Source organism: Rhinoderma darwinii, assembly GCF_050947455.1.
Source record: "Rhinoderma darwinii isolate aRhiDar2 chromosome 4 unlocalized genomic scaffold, aRhiDar2.hap1 SUPER_4_unloc_5, whole genome shotgun sequence".
Lineage (NCBI taxonomy): Eukaryota > Metazoa > Chordata > Amphibia > Anura > Rhinodermatidae > Rhinoderma > Rhinoderma darwinii.
The window spans coordinates 388839-415262 of NW_027461760.1; the positions used below are offsets into that span (position 1 = coordinate 388839).

The following is a 26424-nucleotide window of genomic DNA, read 5'->3' on the forward strand; positions in this document are numbered from 1 at the left end:
CAATGACAGCATTTTAGTTTTTGGTCATCTTGTCTCAAAATTTTTTTAATAAAAAGTGATCAAAAGTTGCAAGTAACGCAATATGGTACCAATAGAAACTACAGTTCGACACGCATAAAAGAAGCCGTCCCGCAGCGATATCAACTAAAAAATAAAAAAGTTATGGCTGTCAGAAAATGGCGACACTAAAACATGATTTTTTTAGAAAAGAGTATTTTTATTGTGGGAACGTAGTGAAACGTAAAAAAACGATATAAATTTGGTGTCGCTGTAATCGTATCGCCCCACAGAATAAAGTTAACATGTTGTTTATACTGCACGGTGAACACTGTAAAAAAAAACAAAGAAAAGTGCTAGAATTGCTGCCCAATAAACCCGGCCTGTGTATAAAGGATTGGTTCAAAGCGTACCACACCAATTCATTCACCCAATTATTACATCATCCTATTATGCCCTGATGTACTCCGCCCAGCTAACATATACCCTTATGTACGCCGCCCAGCTTACATATACCCTGATGTACTCCGCCCAGCTTACATATACCCTGATGTACTCCGCCCAGTTAACATATGCCCTGATGTACTCCGCCCAGCTTACATATACCCTGATGTACTCCGCCCAGTTTACATATACCCTGATGTACTCCGCCCAGCTTACATATACAATGATGTACTCCGCCCAGTTTACATATACAATGATGTACTCCGCACAGCTTACATATGCCCTGATGTACTCCGCCCAGCTTACATATACCCTGATGTACTCTGCACAGCTTACATATACCCTGATGTACTCCTCACAGCTTGCATATAGCCTGATGTACCCGCACATATTACATATATCCTGATGTACTCTACAGCTTACATATATCCTGATGTACTCCGCGCATATTACATATACCCTGATGTACTCCGCACAGCTTACATATACCCTGATGTACTCCGCCCAGTTTACATATATCCTGATGCACTCCACCCAGCTAACATATACCCTGATGTACTCCGTACAGCTTACATATACCCTGATGTACTCCACAGTTTACATATATACTGATGTACTTGGCACAGCTTACATATATCCTGATGTACTCCGCGCATATTACATATACCCTGATGTACTCCGCCCAGCTTACATATACCCTGATGTACTCCGCAAAGCTTACATATACCCTGATGTACTCCGCCCAGCTTACATATACCCTGATGTACTCCGCCCAGCTTACATATGCCCTGATGTACTCCGCCCAGCTTACATATACCCTGATGCACTTTGCCCAGCTTACATATACCCGGATGTTCTCCGCCCAGCTTACATATGCCCTGATGTACTCCGTCCAGCTTACATATACCCTGATGTATTCCGCCCAGCTTACATATGCCCTGATGTACTCCGCCCAGCTTACATATACCCTGATGTACTCCGCCCAGCTTACATATGCCCTAATGTACTCCGCCCAGCTTACATATGCCCTGATGTACTCCGCCCAGCTTACATATATCCTGATGTACTCCGCCCAGATTACATATACCCTGATGTACTCCGCCCAGCTTACATATACAATGATGTACTCCGCCCAGTTTACATATACAATGATGTACTCCGCACAGTTTACATATGCCCTGATGTACTCCGCCCAGCTTACATATACCCTGATGTACTCTGCACAGCTTACATATACCCTGATGTACTCCTCACAGCTTGCATATAGCCTGATGTACCCGCACATATTACATATATCCTGATGTACTCTACAGCTTACATATATCCTGATGTACTCCGCGCATATTACATATACCCTGATGTACTCCGCACAGCTTACATATACCCTGATGTACTCCACCCAGTTTACATATATCCTGATGCACTCCACCCAGCTAACATATACCCTGATGTACTCCGTACAGCTTACATATACCCTGATGTACTCCACAGTTTACATATATCCTGATGTACTACGCACAGCTTACATATATCCTGATGTACTCCGCGCATATTACATATACCCTGATGTACTCCGCCCAGCTTACATATACCCTGATGTACTCCGCAAAGCTTACATATACCCTGATGCACTCCGCCCAGCTTACATATACCCTGATGTACTCCGCCCAGCTTACATATGCCCTGATGTACTCCGCCCAGCTTACATATACCCTGATGCACTTTGCCCAGCTTACATATACCCGGATGTTCTCCGCCCAGCTTACATATGCCCTGATGTACTCCGCCCAGCTTACATATACCCTGATGTATTCCGCCCAGCTTACATATGCCCTGATGTACTCCGCCCAGCTTATATATACCCTGATGTACTCCGCCCAGCTTACATATGCCCTAATGTACTCCGCCCAGCTTACATATGCCCTGATGTACTCCGCCCAGCTTACATATATCCTGATGTACTCCGCCCAGATTACATATACCCTGATGTACTCCGCCCAGCTTACATATATAATTGTCACGGACACAGGGTATGTGGACCCACTAGGCCGCACCAACATAGCGGGGAGGCAGCTGACCAGGTCACAGTCTATGCGGAAGTCAATGGCAGACAGTAATGCTTTGGGTACCTGAAATAGTCCCGGCGGTGGCTGTGGCTACAGCACGGATGGAGGCAGATGCGGCAGGTGGTGCCATACGTGGCGGGCAGTATCCGATGAAGCGGAAGACACTTGGCGTGGCAGATGACACTTGGCGTGGCAGAAGACACTTGGCGTGGCAGAAGACACTTGGCATGGCAGAAGACACTTGGCGTGGCAGATGACACTTGGCGTGGCAGAAGACACTTGACGCTGGTAGGCACAGGAACTGGATACGGGATACGGAATACAGGAGCAAGGTACACTGGGAGGCTGGAAGACACTGGGAGACCATAAGCAAGACGAACAACGGGAAAACTAACAACGCTCTGGCAAAGGGCAAGAGGGCAGAGCCCTTTTTATAGCCTGGGCCAGATTACAGCTTTTTACAAAAACGCGCGCACTGGCCCTTTAAGGCCGTGCACGCGCGGGCGCGCGCACCCGCCGGAGACACTCGGGATCCGGAAGAGAGTGCCGGCGCCTGACTGGGGGAAGACGCTGCAGGCAGGTAAGCTGTCCATGGCCACGGCCGTCGGGGTTAACGAACGACCGATCGACGGGCCGTGGCCATAGACGTTACAGTATCCCCCCTCTTACGCCCCCTCTTCTTGGGACCAGAGCGAGAGAGAAACTTCCTCACAAGAACAGGGGCATCGATGTTCTCCTCTGGCTCCCAAGACCTCTCTTCTGGCCCGAACCCCCTCCAGTCCACCAAATAAAATGTCCTTCCTCCCACCTTCTTGGTAGCCAGAATCTCCTTTACCTCGAAAGTCCCAGATGGACCGGCAGGAACCACTGTGGTACTAGGAGTCCTGGAGTAGCGGTTCAGGACCACCGGTTTTAGCAGGGAGACGTGAAAGGAGTTAGGAATCCTGAGAGTGGGGGGGAGCCGCAGCTTGTAGGATATTGGGTTAATTTGTAGCAGGACTTCAAAGGGAGCAAGGAACCTCGGGGCAAATTTGCATGACGGCACCTTCAGCCGGATATTCCTAGAGGACAGCCAGACTTTAGTCCCTGGAAGGAACTGCGGAGGAACCCGTCTTCTTGTATCTGCCTTTCTCTTCATGCGGTCCACCGCCAAGAGGATAGAAGATCGGGTCTGTTGCCATATCTGTAGAAAGTCCCTGAAGGTGGAGTCGGCTGCAGGCACCTGGGACATTGTAGAAACAGGAAGAGGTATACGAGGATGTTGGCTGTAGACGATGAAAAATGGACTGGATGTGGTCGACTCACTGGTGTGGTTGTTATAGGAGAACTCTGCCCACGGGAGAAACTGCACCCAATCATCATGGCGCCTGGACACAAAGTGACGTAGGTAGTTCTCCATAACCTGGTTAACTCTCTCGACTTGCCCGTTGGACTGGGGATGATAAGCCGAAGAGAAGTCCAATTTCACACCAAGGAGCCCGCAGAGTGCTCTCCAAAACTTCGAGGTGAACTGGACACCTCTGTCTGAGACAATATGCAGGGGCAATCCGTGCAGACGGAAGATGTGCTGTATGAAGAGGTCAGCCAACCGCGTAGCAGACGGCAGAGCGGTCAACGGGATGAAGTGAGCCATCTTGGAAAATCGATCCACCACCAACCAGATCACACTGCAACTCGCAGAAGGGGGAAGATCCGTGACGAAGTCCATAGCGACATGTTGCCACGGGGCAACGGGCACAGGCAGTGGTTGGAGCAGGCCCGCAGGTCTGGAGTGAGCAACTTTATTTGCTGCACAGACTGTACAAGAGGAGACAAAGTCCATGACATCTTTGGGCAGCGTGGGCCACCAGAACTGACGGGTGATTAAATCTTGGGTCTTACGAGCACCCGCGTGACCTGCCAGCTTAGAGCTGTGACCCCAGCGAAGAATTCTTCCTCGGTCAAAGAGACGCACAAAAGTCCTACCCAGAGGAATGTCTCTGACTTGCAGGGGATTCACAGAGAAGATACAGGATGGGTCAATGATATTTTGTGGAGATTCCATGGCGTCCTCGGTTTCGAAAGATCTAGACAAGGCATCGGCCCTCACATTCTTGTCGGCGGGACGGTAGTGGAGTTCGAACCGGAACCGAGGAAAGAACAACGACCACCTGGCTTGACGAGGATTCAACCGCTGGGCCGTCTATAGGTAGGTCAAATTCTTGTGATCCGTGAAGATCAGGATAGGGTGAACCGCGCCTTCCAGTAGGTGTCTCCACTCCTGCAGAGCCAGTTTGATGGCCAGTAACTCCCGGTCCCCAATCGAGTAGTTACGCTCTGCGGGAGAAAACAGCTTGGAATAGTAGCTGCATACCACGGCCTTGCCTTTCGGTCTTTTCTGGAACAACAGTGCACCAGCACCCACCGAGGAGGCGTCCACCTCTAACGAAAACTGTAAGGATACGTCCGGATGGTGCAGAATGGAGGCAGATGTGAAGGCTTTCTTTAAGGATTCAAATGCGGCTTCAGCCTCCGGAGTCCACATCTTGGCATTCATACCTTTCTTAGTGAGGGTGGAGATAGGTGCTGTCAAAGATGAGAAGTTGGGGATGAAGAGTCGGTAAAAGTTGGCGAATCCTAGAAAGCGTTGGATGGCCCTTAAGCCTTGGGGGCGTGGCCTCTCCAGGACGGCCTTTACCTTCTGGATATCCATCTTGAGACCCTGATCTGAGATAATATAGCCCAGGAAGGATAGAGACTTCTTCTCGAACACACACTTCTCCAATTTGGCGTAAAGTCGATTCTCTCTTAGACGGAGCAACACCTGGCGGACATGACTTTGATGAGTTACTGGGTCTGGGGAAAAAATCAGAATGTCATCGAGGTACACCACAACACAAACATACAGGAGATCACGAAAAATGTCATTGACAAATTCTTGGAATACTGCGGGAGCGTTACACAGGCCGAAGGGCATGACTAAGTATTCGTAATGCCCATCACGAGTATTAAAGGCAGTCTTCCACTCGTCACCTCGACGAATCCGGATCAGATTATAGGCCCCCCGCAGGTCCAGTTTAGAAAAACTTTTTGCCCCCCGTATGCAATCAAACAGTTCAGAAATTAAAGGCAGAGGATACCTGTTCTTCACCGTGATCTGGTTTAGGCCTCGGTAGTCGATGCAAGGTCGTAATGATCCATCTTTCTTTTTAACAAAGAAGAACCCTGCTCAGGCCGGGGATGAAGATTTACGAATGAAACCCCTCTCCAGGTTCTCCTTGATGTAAGCCGACATGGACTGGGTCTCTGGCAAGGAGAGAGGATACACTCTACCACGAGGGGGAGACGATTCCCGGGACCAGGTTGATTGGGCAGTCATATGCCCGGTGTGGCGGCAAGGTCTCGGCCTCCTTTTTATTGAAGACATCGCCGAACATGGAGAAACAGAGGGGCAAACCTGCCAACGACTGAAGAGGAGCGGGCTGTGGCGACTGGATGTGACTCAGACAGCGGTCAAGACACTTCAGGCCCCACTGGAGAACCTCTCCAGAGTTCCAATCCAGGACGGGGGCATGCAGACGAAGCCAAGGCAACCCCAGCAGCACGGGGTTGACGGCCTTGGACAGGACGAACAGAGAGATGATCTCAGCATGAAGGGCTCCCACTTGGAGTTTCAACGGCTTGGTTATGGACACAACTGGGTCTGGTAATGGCAGTCCATGCACCGAGGCAACGATCAACGGCCTTTCAAGCGGGATAGTGGGCAACTGTAGGAGATCCACAAGATCCTGGCAGATGAAGTTGGCTGCAGAGCCGGAGTCCAGATATGCGGAGACCTGATGAGACCTCTCGCCAGCAATGATGGTTACAGGGATAAATAGTTTGGAGGAGAGTTCTTGCTTCAATATGTTGACGCCCAGGGTTGTCTCTCCAACCAAGCCTAGGCGCTGGGGTTTTTTGGCTTGTGAGGACACAGACGCACGATGTGGCCAGCGAGGCCGCAATATAAGCACAGTCCAGAGGTGCGCCTGCGCTGTTTCTCCTGGACCGATAATTTTAGTCGGTCAACTTACATCGGAACCTCGGGCAAAGCGGTAGAAGCAGGCAAGAGGGGTTGCTGAAAGTTGGGCGCCAGTCTAGGGCGCCGGCTCTCCTGACGAACCTCATGGGATCTCTCCCTCAGCCTTATGTCAACCCGAGTGGCAAGCAGAATCAAGTCGTCCAACGCGGGAGGCAGGTCTCGAGCAGCCAGTTCGTCCTTGATCTCGGGCGACAGGCCATGCCAATAGGATGCCACAAATGCCTCATTGTTCCAGGATAGCTCTCCTGCCAGGGTCCGGAAATGAATATTATACTCGCCGACGGAGTTGTCCTCTTGGCGAAGGTTGAAGATGGCGGTGGCGGCGGATGAGACTCGCCCTGGCTCCTCAAAAACGGTTCGGAAAATCCGTGCGAACTCCTGGAAGTCTCGGGTCTCGGATCCCTGACGTTCCCAGATAGGGTTAGCCCATGCCAGGGCCTTGCCGGTCAGGAGGGAGATGATAAATGCGATCTTGGATCCATCTGACGGAAATGCCCGAGAGTGCAGGGTAAAATGAATGTGGCATTGGTTCAGGAACCCCCGACAAGCACTGGCATCTCCATCGAACCGAGAGGGCAATGGCAGCGAGAACCGAGGGTCCGTACAGGAACTGCCAGGAGGAGCAACAGGAGGTTCGGTTTGAGGAACTTGCATAGAAGCAGGAATGGAGGCAACTAGCGTCTCTAGCTGCTTCGCCATAGAGTCCACGGCCACAAGGAGCTGGTCCTGCCTAGCTCGGAGATCCAGCAGATCCGCCTGCATGGCTTGGGAGGGTGACAAGCCCTTGAATTGGCCAGCGGGGTCCATGGCCAGAGCGTACTATCACGGACACAGGGTATGTGGACCCACTAGGCCGCTCCGCCGTAGCGGGAAGGCAGCTGACCAGGTCACAGTCTATGCTGAAGTCAATGGTAGACAGTAATGCTTTGGGTACCTGAAATAGTCCCGGCGGTGGCTGTGGCTACAGCACGGATGGAGGCAGATGCGGCAGGTGGCGCCAGACGTGGCGGGCAGTATCCAATGAAGCGGAAGACACTTGGCGTGGCAGATGACACTTGCCGTGGCAGATGACACTTGGCGTGGCAGAAGACACTTGGCGTGGCAGAAGACACTTGGCGTGGCAGATGACACTTGGCGTGGCAGAAGACACTTGACGCTGGTAGGCACAGGAACTGGATACGGGATACGGAATACAGGAGCTAGGTACACTGGGAGGCTGGAAGACACTGGGAGACCATAAGCAAGACGAACAACGGGAAAACTAACAACGCTCTGGCAAAGGGCAAGAGGGCAGAGCCCTTTTTATAGCCCAAGGCATCCTGGGCCAGATTACAGCTTTTTACAAAAACGCGTGCACTGGCCCTTTAAGGCCGTGCACGCGCGGGCGCGCGCACCCGCCGGAGACACTCGGAATCTGGAAGAGAGTGCCGGCGCCTGACTGGGGGACGACGCTGCAGGCAGGTAAGCTGTCCATGGCCACGGCCGTCGGGGTTAACGACCGATGGACGGGCCGTGGCCATAGACGTTACAATAATGATGTACTCCGCCCAGTTTACATATGCCCTGATGTACTCCGCCCAGCTTACATATACCCTGATCTACTCCGCCCAGCTTACATATACCCTGATGTACTCTGCCCAGCTTACATATACCCTGATGTACTCCGCCCAGCTTACATATACACTGATGTACTCCGCCCAGCTTACATATACCCTGATGTACTCCGCACATGCTTACATATGCCCTGATGTACTCCGCCCAGCTTACATATACCCTGATGTACTCCGCACAGCTTACATATACCCTGATGTACTCCTCACAGCTTGCATATAGCCTGATGTACCCGCACATATTACATATACCCTGATGTACTCCAGAGTTTACATATATCCTGATGTACTCCGCGCATATTACATATACCCTGATGTACTCCGCACAGCTTACATATACCCTGATGTACTCCGCCCAGTTTACATATATCCTGATGCACTCCACCCAGCTAACATATACCCTGATGTACTCCGCACAGCTTACATATACCCTGATGTACTCCCCAGTTTACATATATCCTGATGTACTACACACAGCTTACATATATCCTGATGTACTCTGCGCATATTACATATACCCTGATGTACTCCGCACAGCTTACATATACCCTGATGTACTCCGCACAGCTTACATATATAATGATGTACTACGCACAGCTTACATATACCCTGATGTACTCCTCACATATTACATATACCCTGATGTACTCCGCACAGCTTACATATACCCTGATGTACTCCGCACAGCTTACATATACCCTGATGTACTCCGCCCAGTTCACATATGCCCCCACATTATAAGCATTATAAGCTGAAATACCACTAATACACCAAGGAAAATCTGCGCTTCAAAAGCCAAATGGTGGTCCAACTGAGCCTGGCAGTGTACCCAAACGGCAATTTATGACCACATATGGTGTATTCTGGAGAACCCGCTTAACAATTTATGGGATGTGTGTCTACGGTGGTACAAGCTGGGCACAACACATTGGGCACTGAAATGGCATATTTGTGGAAAAAGCCATTTTCAATCTGCAACATCTATTGTTTACTCATTTTTGCAAAACACCTGTGCGGTCAAAATGCTCACTACACCCCTAGATCAATTCTTTGAGGGATCTAGTTTCCAAAATGGGGTAATTTTTCGGGGGGTACCACTGTACTGGTACTATAGCTCAATGCAACATGGTGTCAAAAAACGAATCTTATAAAATCTCCACTCCAAATACTAAATGGCGCTCCTTCCCTTTAGAGCCTTGCTGTGTGTCCAAATAGCAGTTTATGACCACGTGTGGGGTATTTCCCTTCTCTGAAGAAGTTGCTTTACAAATGTTACGGTGCTTTTTCTCCTTTATTTGTTGAGAAAATGAAAATTTTTTAACTAATGCTGCGTCTTATTGGAAAATAATGTCATTTTTAATTTTCACTGCCCATTTCTAATAAAATATATGAGACACCTGTGGGGTGCTGAAAAAATAAAAAAGTTAGAGCTCTTTGAATGCGACTATAGAAAAACGAATAAAATAGCTCGGTCATTAGGGCCTAAAATGGGATGGTCACTAAGGGGTTAACGTCAGTTAGCACAATATATACATTTACAATAGCTCCCCCTAGTGGCGACTGCCGGTAGCTTTCCACTGAAGTGTAGTAACCAGGACATGAGTCTAAGGGGGGATTCACACGAGCGTGTATTCGGTCCGTGCGGGCCGCGTGGTTTTCACGCGGCACGCATGAACCAATACAAGTCTATGGGGCAGTACAGACAGTCCGTGCTTTTTGCGCAGCGTTTGTCTGCTGCGCAAAAAGCGCGACAGGTTCAATAACTCTGCGTATTTCGCGCATCACGCACCCATTGAAGTCAATGGGTGCGTGAAAATCACGCGCACCACACGGAAGCACTTCCGTGGGACGAGCGTGATTCGCGCAACAGCAGTGAAAAGGATGAATGAAAACAGAAAAGCACCACGTGCTTTTCTGTTTCCAAGCATCCAAACGGAGTGTCTTTGCGAGGAGCGAACCCCGACAACCGAGGCAAACTTCACCGGGTTCGGCCAAACTCGTTTTGGCCGAACCCGGCAAAAAAATTTCCGGTCCGCGACGTCGGGAGAGATTCACTGTGCATGGTGCTGTGCATGGTGCTGAAAGAGTTAAACTGTTTCAGCACCATGGACAGTGACTTGCGATCCCAAAATACATGAACCTGTAAAAAAACCGAAGTTCTAACTTACCGATTACTCCTGTCTCCTTCCTGCAGTCCGACCTCCCGGGATGACACTTCAGTTCAAGTGACAGCTCCAGCCAATCACAGGCCAAGCACAGGCTGCAGCCAATCACAGGCTGCAGCGGTCACTTGGACTGCCGCGTCATCCAGGGAGGTGGGGCCCGATGTCAAGAGAGGCGCGTCACCAAGGACGCGTCACCAAGGACGCGTCACCAAGGCAACGGCCGGGAAGTTCTCGGTAAGTAGGAACTTTATCTTTTTTTTTTACAGGTTTTTCGCTGTTGTGTTCGGCATTCACTGTCGAGGGTGCTGAAAGAGTTAGCTCTTTCAGCACCTTGGACAGTGACGGGCGTCGACAAGCCTCATCTCTATGATGCCGGCTGCGCGAAAATCACGCAGCCGCGCATCAGACACGCATGACACACGCAGCTGTCAAATGGTTTTTGCGCTCGCAAAACGCCGCGTTGTTTGCGCGTGCAAAAACGCAACGCTCGTGTGAATCTCCCCTAAGGCACACAGAGTTTTTTGCAGGAGGAATATCTGCCTCAAAATTCCGTTTGCAAGTTTGAGGCACACTTTCCTCTCCCTGCACGCCGATATTCGCTGCGTTTTTCGCCAGCGGCCATTGAGCGCCGCGGGCATAATACACCGCGAAATACGCTTTCTCTGCCTCCCATTGAAGTCAATGGGAGGTCAGAGGTGTAAACGCCCGAAGATAGGGCATGTCGCTTCTTTTTCTCGCGAGGCAGTTTTACTGGTCGCGGGAAAAAGACGCCGACGCCTCCCATTGAAATCAATGGGAGGCATTATAGGGCAGTTTTTGACGAGTTTTGCGGCGCGGTTTCCGCGTAAAAAAAACTCGTCAAAAAACTCAAAAAACTAAAATGTTCTTTACACAGGATGATTATCGGGCAGACAAGTGTTCATATAACGCTCGTTGCTGATAATTGCGCTTTGTAAAAAGGGCAGCGATCCGCAGATGAACGAGCAAACACCCAATCATCTGCTGGTCGTATCGTTTTAAAAAAGTGAAATATTATTGTTGTCGGCAGCGCATCTCCCTGTGTAAACAGAGAAACGCGCTGCCGACATGATAATAACGTTTGGGGACGAGCGATCGGAGTAACGACCGCTCACCCTCATCCATAGCTCTGTGTTATCCATAGCTCCGTGTCATCCATAGCTCCGTGTCATCCATAGCTCCGTGTTATCCATAGCTCCGTGTTATCTATAGCTCCGTGTTATCTATAGCTCCGTGTCATCCATAGCTCCGTGTTATCCATAGCTCCGTGTCATCCATAGCTCCGTGTTATCTATAGCTCCGTGTTATCCATAGCTCCGTGTTATCCATAGCTCCGTGTTATCCATAGCTCCGTGTCATCCATAGCTCCGTGTTATCCATAGCTCCGTGTTATCCATAGCTCCGTGTTATCCATAGCTCCGTGTTATCCATAGCTCCGTGTCATCCATAGCTCCGTGTTATCCATAGCTCCGTGTTATCCATAGCTCCGTGTCATCCATAGCTCCGTGTCATCCATAGCTCCGTGTTATCCATAGCTCCGTGTCATCCATAGCTCCGTGTTATCCATAGCTCCGTGTTATCCATAGCTCCGTGTCATCCATAGCTCCGTGTTATCCATAGCTCCGTGTTATCCATAGCTCCGTGTTATCCATAGCTCCATGTTATCCATAGCTCCGTGTTATCCATAGCTCCGTGTTATCCATAGCTCCGTGTCATCCATAGCTCCGTGTCATCCATAGCTCCGTGTTATCCATAGCTCCGTGTCATCCATAGCTCCGTGTCATCCATAGCTCCGTGTCATCCATAGCTCCGTGTTATCCATAGCTCCGTGTCATCCATAGCTCCGTGTTATCCATAGCTCCGTGTTATCCATAGCTCCGTGTTATCCATAGCTCCGTGTCATCCATAGCTCCGTGTTATCTATAGCTCCGTGTTATCCATAGCTCCGTGTCATCCATAGCTCCGTGTCATCCATAGCTCCGTGTTATCCATAGCTCTGTGTTATCCATAGCTCCGTGTTATCCATAGCTCCGTGTTATCCATAGCTCCGTGTCATCCATAGCTCCGTGTTATCCATAGCTCCGTGTTATCCATAGCTCCGTGTTATCTATAGCTCCGTGTTATCCATAGCTCCGTGTCATCCATAGCTCCGTGTTATCCATAGCTCCGTGTCATCCATAGCTCCGTGTTATCCATAGCTCCGTGTTATCCATAGCTCCGTGTCATCCATAGCTCCGTGTCATCCATAGCTCCGTGTTATCCATAGCTCCGTGTTATCCATAGCTCCGTGTTATCCATAGCTCCGTGTCATCCATAGCTCCGTGTTATCCATAGCTCCGTGTCATCCATAGCTCCGTGTTATCCATAGCTCCGTGTGACCGGAGCAAACGAGCAGATATGTCATAAATGTCAGGTAGATTGGGGTCCCACCTCTGGGACCCGCATTCACTACTATGGGAGTTACGGAAACAGATCAGACAAAGCCGGAGGTGGGACCCTCATCTATCTGACATCCTATGGATACGTCATAAATGTGTCTGATGGGAAGACCCCTTTAATGAGTATATCAGTAATAGTATAACTAGCAAGTACCAGCCGCTACCCCTCCCCCCTCATTGCAACACCAAGTAAGGCCCCATGCGCACGACCGTATTTTCATCTATCCCGAAAAACTGTCCATATTGCATCGGTATATACGGATCCGTAAAAAAAAAGAGGGAGGATGCAAATTATGTCATCAGCATGTTGCATAGCAACGCTTCCATAAATACGGTCAGAGTACGGATGCGTATCCATAGCCGCCCATATTTACGGAAGCGCCCATAGACTTTTATGGGAGAGTCCCTGCTGTAATTACTGATGAAAAATACGGTCGCGTGCGTGGGGCATAAGAAACTGCAGCTGCATCCCCCTCCTCCCTGTTTACAGTTTTTCACTAGATGGAACTTGCACGATCAACGATGTATCCAGTGAGTCGGCGCTCATTTACACGAGCCGACGCACGCTGTATGGGGATGAGCGATGGTTAATACGATGGTCCGTGCTCGTACAGTTTACGTATTGTCGGCAGCACATCCCCTGTTTGTACGCTGTGGACAACGAGGATTTTTTGCGACGCATAAAAGATGTGATCAGCTGACCAATGAGTGAAGTTTATCGTCTGATCGTCGCTGCCCGTTATCGAAAACAAGCGCTCGTATGATTATCGGCATTGGTAAAGGGGTCTTAATGTCAATAAAAGGTTTTTTTTTTTATATCACAACATTTCTAAGCATTTTCTATAGAACTTGATAGAAACCCATCGAGCCTAAAATAGACCCATCCTGGAACCCAGGGGTATAAACAGGCTTTTCTTTACAGCCCGAGGTCTTGATGACGTCATTGAGACCGCGCGGTGATCGTGTATTATAATTATTATAGATTGTGGGAGATCAAACATCAGGATATAGTTTTGTTGGCTTTAGCGATGGTTTGAACATTTGGTGTACTTCTTCTATTAGCCACAAGGGGGCGATACATAACCTGGAAGAACGCAGTGCGGGAGCATTTGGTTTTTCTTGGCTTTTATATTGTGGGGCTATTATATAATCTATACCAGTGGTTCCCAACCGGGGTGTCGAGAGCTGTTCAGGGGTGCCGCGGCTCATCCACGGCAAAAAAAAAAAAAAATAATAATTTTTTTTTACTTTTTTTTTTATTTTTTTTGCTACAAGCTCCGCCACCCACGTTGTAGCAGACGTGACGCGCGGACGTCTGTTACAAGCACCGCCCACCGCTTCCCACTAGAAGCCTGACGGAGGGAGAGGAGCCATTAACACTGGGCAGGGTAAGTGCGGTTTTCTTTACTTTCTTAGCAGTTGTGTGAGAAATGGAGCCAGGGGAATGTGGGTAGTTGTAGTTCTCTCCTCTTATACCTCCTCCCTGTAATGTCCTCTGATATCCCATAATAACAGCCTGGACATGCTGGGAGTTGTAGTCCTCTTCTACCTCCTCCCTGTAATGTCCTCTGATATCCCATAATAACGTCCTGGACATGCTGGGAGTTGTAGTCCTCTCCTCTTCTACCTTCTCCCTGTAATGTCCTCTGATATCCCATAATAACGTCCTGGACATGCTGGGAGTTGTAGTCCTCTCCTCTTATACCTCCTCCCTGTAATGTCCTCTGATATCCCATAATAACAGCATGGACATGCTGGGAGTTGTAGTCCTCTTATACCTCCTCCCTGTAATGTCCTCTGTTATCCCATAATAACAGCCTGGACATGCTAGGAGTTGTAGTTCTCTCCTCTTATACCTCCTCCCTGTAATGTCCTCTGATATCCCATAATAACAGTCTGGACATGCTGGGAGTTGTAGTCCTCTTCTCTTATACCTCCTCCCTGTAATGTCCTCTGATATCCCATACTAAGTCTGGACATGCTGGGAGTTGTAGTCCTCTCCTCTTATACCTCCTCCTGTAAATTTTCTCTGATATCACATAACATCCTGGACATGCTGGGAGTTGTTGTTCTTATACATCCTTATTTATTCCTTCCCCAGGGGTAAGCACACTTTCTGTCTGTGATGGTCCCTTTACTAGAGGGGCAGATGGTTATTTTATCGGGGGGCGGGGGGACTGAGGCTGATGGTGGCTTTACTGGAGGGGGCTGATGGTCATTTTACTGGGGGGACGGAGGCTGATGGTGGCTTTACTGAGGGGTCATTATAATGTGAGTGGGGGGCTGACGGTCATTACTGGGAGTGGGGGGCTGACGGTCATTACTGGGAGTGGGGGGCTGACGGTCATTACTGTGAGTGGGGGGCTGACGGTCATTACTGGGAGTGGGGGGCTGACAGTCATTACTGGGAGTGGGGGCTGACGGTCATTACTGGGAGTGGGGGGCTGACGGTCATTACTGGGAGTGGGGGGCTGACGGTCATTACTGGGAGTGGGGGGCTGACGGTCATTACTGGGAGTGGGGGGGCTGACGGTCATTACTGGGAGTGGGGGGGCTGACGGTCATTACTGTGAGTAGGGGGCTGACGGTCATTACTGTGAGTGGGGGCTGACGGTCATTACTGTGAGTGGGGGGCTGACGGTCATTACTGTGAGTGGGGGGCTGACGGTCATTACTGGGAGTGGGGGGCTGACGGTCATTACTGGGAGTGGGGGTCTGACGGTCATTACTGGGAGTGGGGGGCTGACGGTCATTACTGATAGTGGGGGGCTGACGATCATTACTGTGAGTGGGGGCTGACGGTCATTACTGTGAGTGGGGGGCTGACGGTCATTACTGTGAGTGGGGGGCTGACGGTCATTACTGTGAGTGGGGGGCTGACGGTCATTACTGGGAGTGGGGGGGCTGACGGTCATTACTGTGAGTGGGGGGGCTGACGGTCATTACTGTGAGTGGGGGGCTGACGGTCAATACTGTGAGTGGGGGGCTGACGGTCATTACTGTGAGTGGGGGGCTGACGGTCATTACTGTGTGTGGGGGGCTGACGGTCATTACTGTGAGAGGGGGGCTGACGGTCATTACTGTGTGTGGGGGGCTGACGGTCATTACTGTGTGTGGAGGGCTGACGGTCATTACTGTGAGTGGGGGGCTGACGGTCATTACTGTGAGTGGGGGGCTGGACGGTCATTACTATGAGTGGGGGCTGACGGTCATTACTGGGAGTGGGGGGGCTGACGGTCATTACTGGGAGTGGGTTGGCTGACGGTCATTACTGTGAGTGGGGGGCTGACGGTCATTACTGTGAGTGGGGGGCTGACGGTCATTACTGTGTGTGGGGGGCTGACGGTCATTACTGTGTGTGGGGGCTGACGGTCATTACTGGGAGTGGGGGGCTGACGGTCATTACTGGGAGTGGGGGGCTGACGGTCATTACTGTGTGTGGGGGGCTGACGGTCATTACTGTGTGTGGGGGGCTGACGGTCATAACTGTGAGTGGGGGGCTGACGGTCATTACTGGGAGTGGGGGGCTGACGGTCATTACTGGGAGTGGGGGGCTGACGGTCATTACTGGGAGTGGGGGGCTGACGGTCATTACTGTGTGTGGGGGCTGACGGTCATAACTGTGAGTGGGGGGGCTGACGGTCATTACTGTGAGTGGGGGGGCTGACGGTCATTACTGTGAGCGGGGGGGCTGACGGTCATTACTGTGAGTGGGGGGGCTGACGGTCATTACTGTGAGTGGGGGGGCTGACGGTCATTACTGTGAGTGGGGGAGCTGACGGTCATTACTGTGAGTGGGGGGGCTGACGGTCATTACTGGGAGTGGGGGGGCTGACGGTCATTACTGTGAGTGGGGGGCTGACGGTCATTACTGTGAGTGGGGGGCTGACGGTCATTACTGTGAGTGGGGGGCTGACGGTCATTACTGTGAGTGGGGGGCTGACGGTCATTACTGTGAGTGGGGGGCTGACGGTCATTACTGTGTGTGGGGGGCTGACGGTCATTACTGTGAGTGGGGGGCTGACGGTCATTACTGTGAGTGGGGGGCTGACGGTCATTACTGGGAGTGGGGGGCTGACGGTCATTACTGTGAGTGGGGGGCTGACGGTCATTACTGTGAGTGGGGGGCTGACGGTCATTACTGGGAGTGGGGGGCTGACGGTCATTACTGGGAGTGGGGGGCTGACGGTCATTACTGGGAGTGGGGGGCTGACGGTTATTACTGTGAGTGGGGGGCTGACGGTTATTACTGTGAGTGGGGGGCTGACAGTCATTACTGTGAGTGGGGGGCTGACGGTCATTACTGTGAGTGGGGGGCTGACGGTCATTACTGTGAGTGGGGGGGCTGACGGTCATTACTGTGAGTGGGGGGCTGACGGTCATTACTGTGAGTGGGGGGCTGACGGTCATTACTGTGAGTGGGGGGCTGACGGTCATTACTGTGAGTGGGGGGGCTGACGGTCATTACTGGGAGTGGGGGGGCTGACGGTCATTACTGGGAGTGGGGGGGCTGACGGTCATTACTGGGAGTGGGGGCTGACGGTCATTACTTGGAGTGGGGGGCTGACGGTCATTACTGGGAGTGGGGGGCTGACGGTCATTACTGTGAGTGGGGGGCTGACAGTCATTACTGTGAGTGGGGGGGCTGACGGTCATTACTGGGAGTGGGGGCTGACGGTCATTACTGTGTGTGCGGGGGCTGACGGTCATTACTGTGAGTGGGGGGCTGACGGTCAGTACTGTGTGTGGGGGGCTGACGGTCATTACTGTGAGTGGGGGGCTGACGGTCATTACTGGGAGTCGGGGGCTGACGGTCATTACTGGGATTGGGGGGCTGACGGTCATTACTGGGAGTGGGGGGCTGACGGTCATTACTGGGAGTCGGGGGCTGACGGTCATTACTGGGATTGGGGGGCTGACGGTCATTACTGTGAGTGGGGGGCTGACGGTCATTACTGGGAGTGGGGGGCTGACGGTCATTACTGGGAGTGGGGGGCTGACGGTCATTACTGTGAGTGGGGGGCTGACGGTCTTCAAGTGGTTTCCGCCTCTGACCTCCCATTGAAATTAATAGGAGGCAGAAAAAACCTGCGGCGCTCGTTTGGTGCTTTTTTGTCTGCGGTTTTTGCATTCGCTTCAACGGCTTAAAAAAAATGTGGGAAAAAAATAAATAAAAAAAAAGTCAAACAGCGCTGTCAATTCAAAATCTGCCTCAAAATTCGTAAATGAATTTCGAGGCAGACTTTTAGTTTCTGCCTTACAAAAAAACGTTGTGTGAACATAACCTAAGAGTGTACTGCTTGTTTTTCGCCATTTTTTGTCGTTTTGTAAACAATTTTTGGTAGGGGTGCCCTGAGAATTATTTTTTTTCCCTGGGGTGCCTCGAGCCTGAAAAGGTTGGGAAACTCTGATGTATACAGTCGTCCTGGTGTATCTGGCAGTTTTCTAGAGTTCAGTGTATAATCATTGATAGATACGGTGACGCTGACATCACGCCGGGCAGCACGTGCGTCCTCATGAATTATACACGATACAGACAATATTATTAAAGAGGAGCCGTCACTTCTCCTGAAATGTATGTATTAATAGATAACCTGGTGTTGCCATTCTCCTCATCAAAGGTCGTGTCCCTACAGTCTCTCTGTCAGCACTGATTGGACGTTGTCAGTTTGTGTAGGGACACACCCCCAACTGGTAACACACAGCTGTCAATTCTTACATTTCCAGGAGGAATAACAGAGAAACGGCACAAAGCAGAGAGTCCTAAGAAAAGTTGCGCACTCGACTGAATGTTTCTTCTCCTCGTCTATCGTGTGTGTTGATTTTATACATTTTCGCTGCTGCGTGTCTAGAGATCATATGGATTATTAGATGTTTTATTTCTGTATATTTGTACTGCGTTGTTGCAGCTCATCGTCCTCCAGCTGCGGCCTTTCATTTCCATGACGACTGCTCCACTTTTCCTTTGCTCCAGTTTTAAATTTCCCACCTTTGTCTGGATTACGGATTCTCTGTAAGGTTCTGTGCACACGACCTATTTTCAGGCGTTTTACGCCTCGAATCACGCCTGAAAAGACGGCTCCATTACGTCTGCAAACATCTGCCCATTGCTTGCGGGATCTGCTGCGGGTAGCTCTTCTGTTGCCGCATTATTAAATAGATCATTGATGTCGCTGTTCTGGTAATTGATGCCGCGAGGATCTATTGTATTCATTGATGCAGCGTGCGTTAATTACTGACATCCGGCAATCTCATATCTTCACCGTCAATGTCATCACTTTCTTGTCACTTGCATTGGTGGCATCAGTCAGTATAAAACCGCTCCGTTTATCCTACGTCACCTGTGATTCTGCTGAATTGTCACCGTCTCTTATCTGCTTAACTGATTGTATGACTCTCAGCAGCGTTTTACATCATCATGAAACCACCCCAGAAAAGCTCGTCCCGCAGGAAGTCGGCGCAGCCGCAGAAGAAACCTGCAGCTCCTCCTCAATCTCCGCCAAGTAAGAGAAAGTTGCACCTTGATCATCTTATCACTCTCATTATATATTTTATTTTAAAAATGAATTCCAGATAACCTCGGGTCGTGTAATACTAGATTGTAATCCGTTTCTCAGCTTTATATCTTAGAGGGTTCGTTTCTATGCAGGTAAAAATCTGGTACATACACAAATTTCTGTAGCACAAGGCCGCCACTAGGGGGAGCAAACTGAGGACTGATTTATATAGGCACAACAGGAGCTGTATGCATGTGCACAATCGTCTCCCCCTAGTGGTGGTTGCAGGAAGCACGTTACTATATGGCCCTGGGAAGGGAATCTGAGAACACATCTCACACCCATGAAGATATATTATGAAATGAGGGATCTAAGAATTTCCAACCTGCAGTCCGACCGCTCTATTCATTCCCTATGGGATCGACGGAAATAGTCAATAGTTTGACTTCTCCTTGCCCAATTATGCACTCTGCCGTGAGCGGCTCCGCGCAGGCAGGCGCGATGTTGTGACGTCAATTTCTGAGCCTTTTTTCGACTCTGTTTATGCAGCGTGTGGATGAGACGTGTTTTATCTCATCCACTTTGCTGCTACTGTATTATGCTGCCGATTTTTCCGCATTATAATACAGGTATACGCCGTATTTACGCAATGTGTGAACTGACTCTAACCCCTCCACCCACCCCCCCCCCCCCCCCCGCCAGTCCCCGCAAAAATGTTCCTGCATCAAACCGGTCCTCGGTGCAAAATAGGTTGGGGACCACTGCCATAGAGAATGACTTGAGTGACCACCACTCTGGGACCCGCACTCTTGTTAACAACCCGCAGCGATCCGGCATTTATCACCTATCTTGTGGATAGGTGAAAAATTATTTTCGTGGTACAACCCCTTTAATCAGGTATCAATGGGACTTGATGGACCCCAAATTATCAGTCATAGAAAAGTATCTAAAATTTGAACGTCCACATTTATATCCTTTTTAGGTCCAACATTCTGTGCTGATTAATTTCTTAATGTCGTTTTACAGCAGTTGGAGCACAGTTTTCTGAAACAGAGCTTTAAATCTCCTGCGTAGACAGTTACATGGTATAATTTTGTCTCCCTGCAGCCACCACTAGAGGGAGCTCACTGCATACTGTTTTGTTACCAAGTTCAATGTACAACCATATACAATGACCTCCCTCTAGTGGTGGCTGCAGGTAGCATGTTATGTTTTAAATCTGTTTACCTGATGTTCCTTGGGGGACATTAAGGTAATAGGCCATGTTCACACAGGGCAGATACACGGCGTAAAAGTACACAGCGTATTGGCCCTGGGCACCGGAGGTAATTCTGGCTGAAAAACTGCAGTTTTTCGGCTGGAATGTCCATAGAAGGTAGAAAAAAAAACCATACTTACCCGTAGCCATGGTGACGTGTCCCTCTGATGTTCTGCAGCAGTCATATGGGATGAGACATCATCCCTGGAGGCCGGGTTGAACGCAGGAGCAGAGAGATCTGGGTAAGTTTGGCGGGTTTTTTTCCGCTGCGTCTGGATGAGATTTGTTTGAATCTCCTCCACTCTTCTGCTTCTGTATTACGCTGTGGAGTTTCCGCAATGAAATCCGTTGCAGAAAATCCGCCGTGTTTACCCTACGTGTGACCCCGGCCAGACAGTGAATTTCCATGTAGCGGGAGATTCATTTTCAGCTGTGATTATGGATTTCTTTCTTACAGGTAGTGGGGAAACAAGTCACAGACCGAGCACACAACGAAGAAGACGCTACCGCCCAGGAGCCCGTGCACTGATGGAAATAAGAAAGTACCAAAAATCAACCAATCTGCTCATTCAGAAAACCCCGTTTTTCCGCCTGGTGAGTGGATGTGTCCTCTGCGGCTGCTCCTCTTTATTGTCGGTGATATTCCCCTTTTATTCTTGCAGGTGAGAGAGATCTGCCTGAAGTATTCCCGCGGCGTGTTTTACTACTGGCAAAGCACCGCACTTATGGCGCTACAAGAGGTCAGTATCTCATACAATGCACTGTCCATGTAATGCATGGGTCAACCAGAGAGGGAGCTGCTCTTTGCAGTGGTTCACTACTCAGCCCCCGCCCCCTCTAACACATCCATATGCCCTAGCGGGACATTTGCATAGGTGTTGTGATGGATTGTGGGAGTTCCAGAGGCCAGACCCCCCCCCCCCCCCCCCACCATCACTCTAGCTAACAGCTCATAAAAGTGAAATCTGATCAGTCCTTCGAGCTGTGTAGTAAATTATACCGGGAGTGCTGTCACTTTAAGAGGGACTAATGCTCTTCTGTATCCACAGTCAGCTGAGGACTTCCTCATGAGTCTCTTTGAAGATTCTTACCTCTTCAGTCACCAGGCCAATAGGGGCACTCTCTTTGTGAAGGACATGCAGCTCGCACGGAGAATCCGAGGCATCCCGTATGAACTGTGATAACGCTGCCGTTTTATCTCTCAAGATTTGATGAAGATTGATCACGTGTAAATAGTTTTATATTAATGGAGAAAATCTATTGGGAAATACAAGTTTTACCATTGCATAAAAGATCCAGTTTGGAAGAGTAAACCGGCTTTAGCGCCCCCTCCTGACACTGGTTACAGTGGAGGTTTTTTCTTTGTTTTATCTGTTCATGGGAAAGTTGTTACAACCAATATGGCTGCCACTGCAGTTTGCAGGGTGGTAGTGCAGTCGTTTTTCTGTCCAGCTATGTAATGGGTTGTAGGGGTCCGGGATGTAGCACAGAAAATGACCACAAGGCGGCACTGCTGGACAAAACCGCTAACAAAGACGCTGGACACAACCGCTAATGAAACCTGATCTGGCCGACCTTCTAATTGTTCTGCTGAGTTTATGATCTGCTTCCTGTTTTTATTCTGTGAAGATTTGTTAATTTTTTCAAATAAAAAAAAAATGTATATTATAACTTTGATCTTCATCATTTTAGACTAATCTTCATAAGGGCTTGGATATGATCAATGACTCCAGCTTCGCTGTAGTTCAATACTCTTGCTCTGTCCCACCCCCATTCTTTACACTGCAGCTATGCTTGTTCAGAGTGTTTGCTGTGTGGGTGGGTGTGTGGGTTGGGTTCAGAATTATTTGGGCAGTGACACAATCTTCATGATTTGGGTTTTGCTGCCACCACATTGGATTTGAAATGAAACAATTGAGATGCAATTGAAGTTGAAACTTTCAGGTTTATTTCAAGGGGTTAAACAAAAATCTCCTGTGAAAAGTTTAGTGATTGCCACCTTTTTTCTACACAACCTCCTCATTTCAGGTGATCAAAAGTGATTGGACAAATTAACATTACCATAAATGTTTTTTTTTTTTTTTTAAACTCGTTTTATTGAAGGAGATACATAAACACCATGAGAAAAGACATTTCTGGGCCCCCGCACAGCGGACATGCCCGACATTAATACAAAAGTGCGTGTTACAATATCATGTCAGCAATGCATGGCATTACAATCAATCTCAAATTGAAACAGGAAATAAACTAAAACATAGTATATAGACCTTTCACAATCGTTTAGGAATTGCCACCATTTTTCTACACAACCTCCTCATTTCAGGTGATCAAAAGTGATTGGACAAATTAACATTACCATAAATGTTTTTTTTAATACTTTGTAGAGAATCCTTTGCAGGCAATGATGGCCTGAAGTCTGGAACCCATGGACATCACCAGACTGATTGGTCAGCGTCATACACTTCTCTCCACAACGCCCACTTGGCTAAAATGTAAAACACGCCCAGTTGTCTATTAAGAAACTCATTAGCATAAATCTAAAATAGGTCATCACTCCGTCAAAAATAATCGTTTTTCTAAATAAAAAAACACTGCTGTAATCTACATTACAGCGCGGATGACATCATGTACAAGATAGGCCACTTATAATGTGGTGACAGAGCCTCTTTAAGTGTCTTTTAGAATATGTTGGAGATCTGGGATCAGTGTAAGAAGATGTATTGCCCATAGTGTTTGCTAGTCGACTTTTCACTCACTAAAATACAATGTAATTTAATCCGGCATTTGATAATCCAGAAAGTTTGATGATCTGGCTCTTGTTTCCAGCACAAATCTGTATAATGTGGAACCAATGAAGAAATTCCTCTAAGGAAATGTTGTTCTGAAATAATGGAAAGGGTGAAGCTGGGCCCTGAGGAGTGGGGGGCCGACATGCCACATTAGAGGACTCCAGTACTATACATGGACATGATAATTGGGGGTCCCTGATACAGATTTACATTGGGAGCTTCAAGTTATGACTGCTTACAAGTCAGTTTCATATACCTTTGTGTGTCGTCTGATAATCGAGCACCTATAAAGTCCCATTGATGCCAGATTAAAGGAATTTTCCGTACGTTGTGCACTACAGAGTCATGTAACATTGCTGCGTCCCTGAGGCGTCTTGTGAATATACAAGACTGTTCTGGAAACAAGTGCTGAATTATCAGATTTTCTGGATGATCGGAAGCCGGATTAAGGGAATTTCAGTGTATTTACATCACGTGCGCCGCGCGACCTGACTCATCTTTATTTTTATACAGACGTCACATGACCTGGTTGTTGTAGTTTTATTTTTTATTATATGAAAGTTCCCACATATTAAATCCTTGTGTGAATGATGGGAATCCGAATCCCATATATGAGGCCGGCCCCGCAGAGAACAAGATTATGTAATATATTGATTATAGGCGTATGGATAGAGAACAGTCCAGCAGGCAGCGCAGTATCGTCTTGTCTCTATTGTGAAGCGATTTGGCGGCAGAATCAGGTTTTGTCGTGTACGGGTTGAACCCACGACTATAAGGGTATGTGCACACACACTAATTACATCCGTAATTGACGAACGTATTTCGGCCGCAAGTCCCGGACCGAACACAGTGCAAGGAGCCGGGCTCCTAGCATCATACTTACCGTATGTACGATGCTAGGAGTCCCTGCCTCGCTGCAGGACAACTGTCCCGTAGTGTAATCATGTTCAGTACGGGACAGTTGTGCTGCAGCGAGGCAGGGACTCCTAGCGTCGTACATAAGTATGATGCTAGGAGCCCGGCTCCTTGCACTGTGTTCGGTCCGGGACTTGCGGCCGAAATACGTCCGTCAATTACGGACGTAATTAGTGTGTGTGTGCACATACCCTAAGTAATAATGAAGCAGATCATATTGGTACATCGTGCCCCCTCCCCTCTCAGATCCGGTTATTCCGTGTCCATTCGTTGAACGGTTTCTTCCACCAGATCGCAGCGAGTTACGGTTTCTCTCAGGACGGCGGTGGTGTCCCGCAGGTAACGATAAGAAGCGAACCTGGGATGAGAGTAGGGAGAAGGATTATACGTAGACCGTGCGACATTGGTACCATCTGATGGAGTGTCCGCAGCGGGGGCATGTATAGGGGACGGGCAGGACGTGTTCACATTATGGCTCAGGGTATATTCACACCCAGGGTCGTACTGGCCCACCAGAAGATCCTGCGGTTGGCCCTGAAGATCCAGCAGAAGACCCCCCCATTGGGAGCTGACACCACACCAATCATAAGTGTAGAGCTAACCTGAGCCCCCGACCCATGGGCACCATAGCAGCCGTAGGGGCTGATTCTATGTACGCACTGCAGGGTTTTATGTAAGTTCTGCAGCTTTCTAATGTGCTTTGTACTTCAATTCTCATCATTTCCAAGATCTCTGCTTGCTATCAGTGAATGGAGCATGCATAGTTGCAACCCATTATGTCAAACTGAAAATGTGCGTTGCTTGTCACAGTCAGACGGTGTGATCAAGTTGTGGTGCATTGCCATGAAATTGTTATGGTAATCACAAATATAAACCGCGATTTGACTGCACCATGTGAATAGACCCTAGCAGAGTTAGGTCAGAACGAATTTTCATTTTCTGGATGTAAACAATTAATATTTCCATTCACTGCAAGCAAGCAGAAATCTTGAAATGGGTGAGGAGTTAGAGCTGATAGTATATTAGAAAGTTGCAGAACTTTTCATTATACAGTGATTAAAACATAAACCCTCCATTATGGACGATCCTTGTTCTCCCCCACAAGAGATTTCAGGGGACACTGCCGCCATACACATTACATTGTCAGCGAGGTAGCATTGATATGGGGGTACCCTATATATGTATATGGCCTCTTATATTATCTTACCTTTTTCCCTTGGCCTCCGTTTCGGTGTAACCCCTTAATACCTGTGCCCCTCCACGTGTAATGACACAAAGATCCACGCCACTGCCGGAGTCAAGGTCACAGATGATGCCCGCCGTTATGGAGTCCGTGACTAGTTGCTTAGCGTCCTCCAGCTGAGAGAAGGTGGGAGTCAAATTAAATCTTACTGTCTGCATAGTGAATGAGTCTATTCACAGTATATGAGTCTATTCACACAGTGCGTCATATCGCAGTTTACTGCCACAAAGCAATAAACCACAATTTGACTGCATTGTGTGAATCGACCTATAAGGCCACTTGATCAATATTTCAGGCAAACCTCTCCAAAAAATTAGCTCTCTTGAACTGGCTCACAAGCGTGCCCTGTCTCTTCCAATCTTGCGGGAGTTACAGGTTGCCCGACTGGATGCCAGACGGCTGTTGGACTCAGCCCAGTAGCGTGCTCTTCAAGTCTGTCGTAGTAAATTCTATGAATTTGGCAATAAGAGCGGACGCATGTTGGTCAGAGCTTTAAAGGCTAAGATTGCCCAGTCACATATACCAAACACTAAATCTCCTTCTGGCCAGGTTGTTCACACGACCCCAGAGATAGCGGATTGCTTCCATAGCTTTTTCTCTGATCTCTACAACCTTGACCCTCCCACCTCCGCCCCCTCCCATCCGCCGAGCCGGGATTCTTTCTCCTCTCCCTTCACACCGTTGTCTAGGGAGATAGCTGAGGAACTTGATATGGACTTCACCTCCCCGGAGCTCCTTGCGGTTATAACCGATCTTCCTGGGGGAAAGAGTCCTGGCCCGGATGGCTATACTGCCAAGTTTTACAAAGCGTTGGCTGACCGTTTGCTACCGCTTCTACTGCCAGCTTTTAACTCTATTTCCCCGGAGGTCCTGATTCCTCCTAGCTCCACTTTGGCGCATATCGCAGTTATCCCTAAGCCGGGT

At 49.1% G+C, this 26424-nt stretch overlaps 2 protein-coding genes across 3 annotated transcripts in view; one reads left to right on the forward strand and one right to left on the reverse strand.

The window, feature by feature from the left end:
- LOC142684081 (histone H3-like centromeric protein A) overlaps nucleotides 1-26424 on the reverse strand; it is a 245238-nt gene that overhangs the window by 196344 nt on the left and 22470 nt on the right. The gene's annotated exons all lie outside the window — the stretch shown is intronic.
- LOC142684088 (histone H3-like centromeric protein A) lies at nucleotides 13954-22224 on the forward strand. Of its 2 annotated transcripts, none has more exons than XM_075847476.1 (5): nucleotides 13954-14186; nucleotides 19200-19301; nucleotides 21011-21147; nucleotides 21216-21293; nucleotides 21603-22224. In XM_075847476.1, exons 2-5 carry the CDS (start codon nucleotides 19217-19219, stop codon nucleotides 21732-21734), a joined length of 432 nt encoding a protein of 143 aa, XP_075703591.1. In that variant the 5' UTR covers nucleotides 13954-14186; nucleotides 19200-19216; the 3' UTR covers nucleotides 21735-22224. The 2 variants fall into 2 exon arrangements, with proteins under 2 accessions (XP_075703591.1, XP_075703592.1); XM_075847477.1 differs by having other exon boundaries at nucleotides 19203-19301.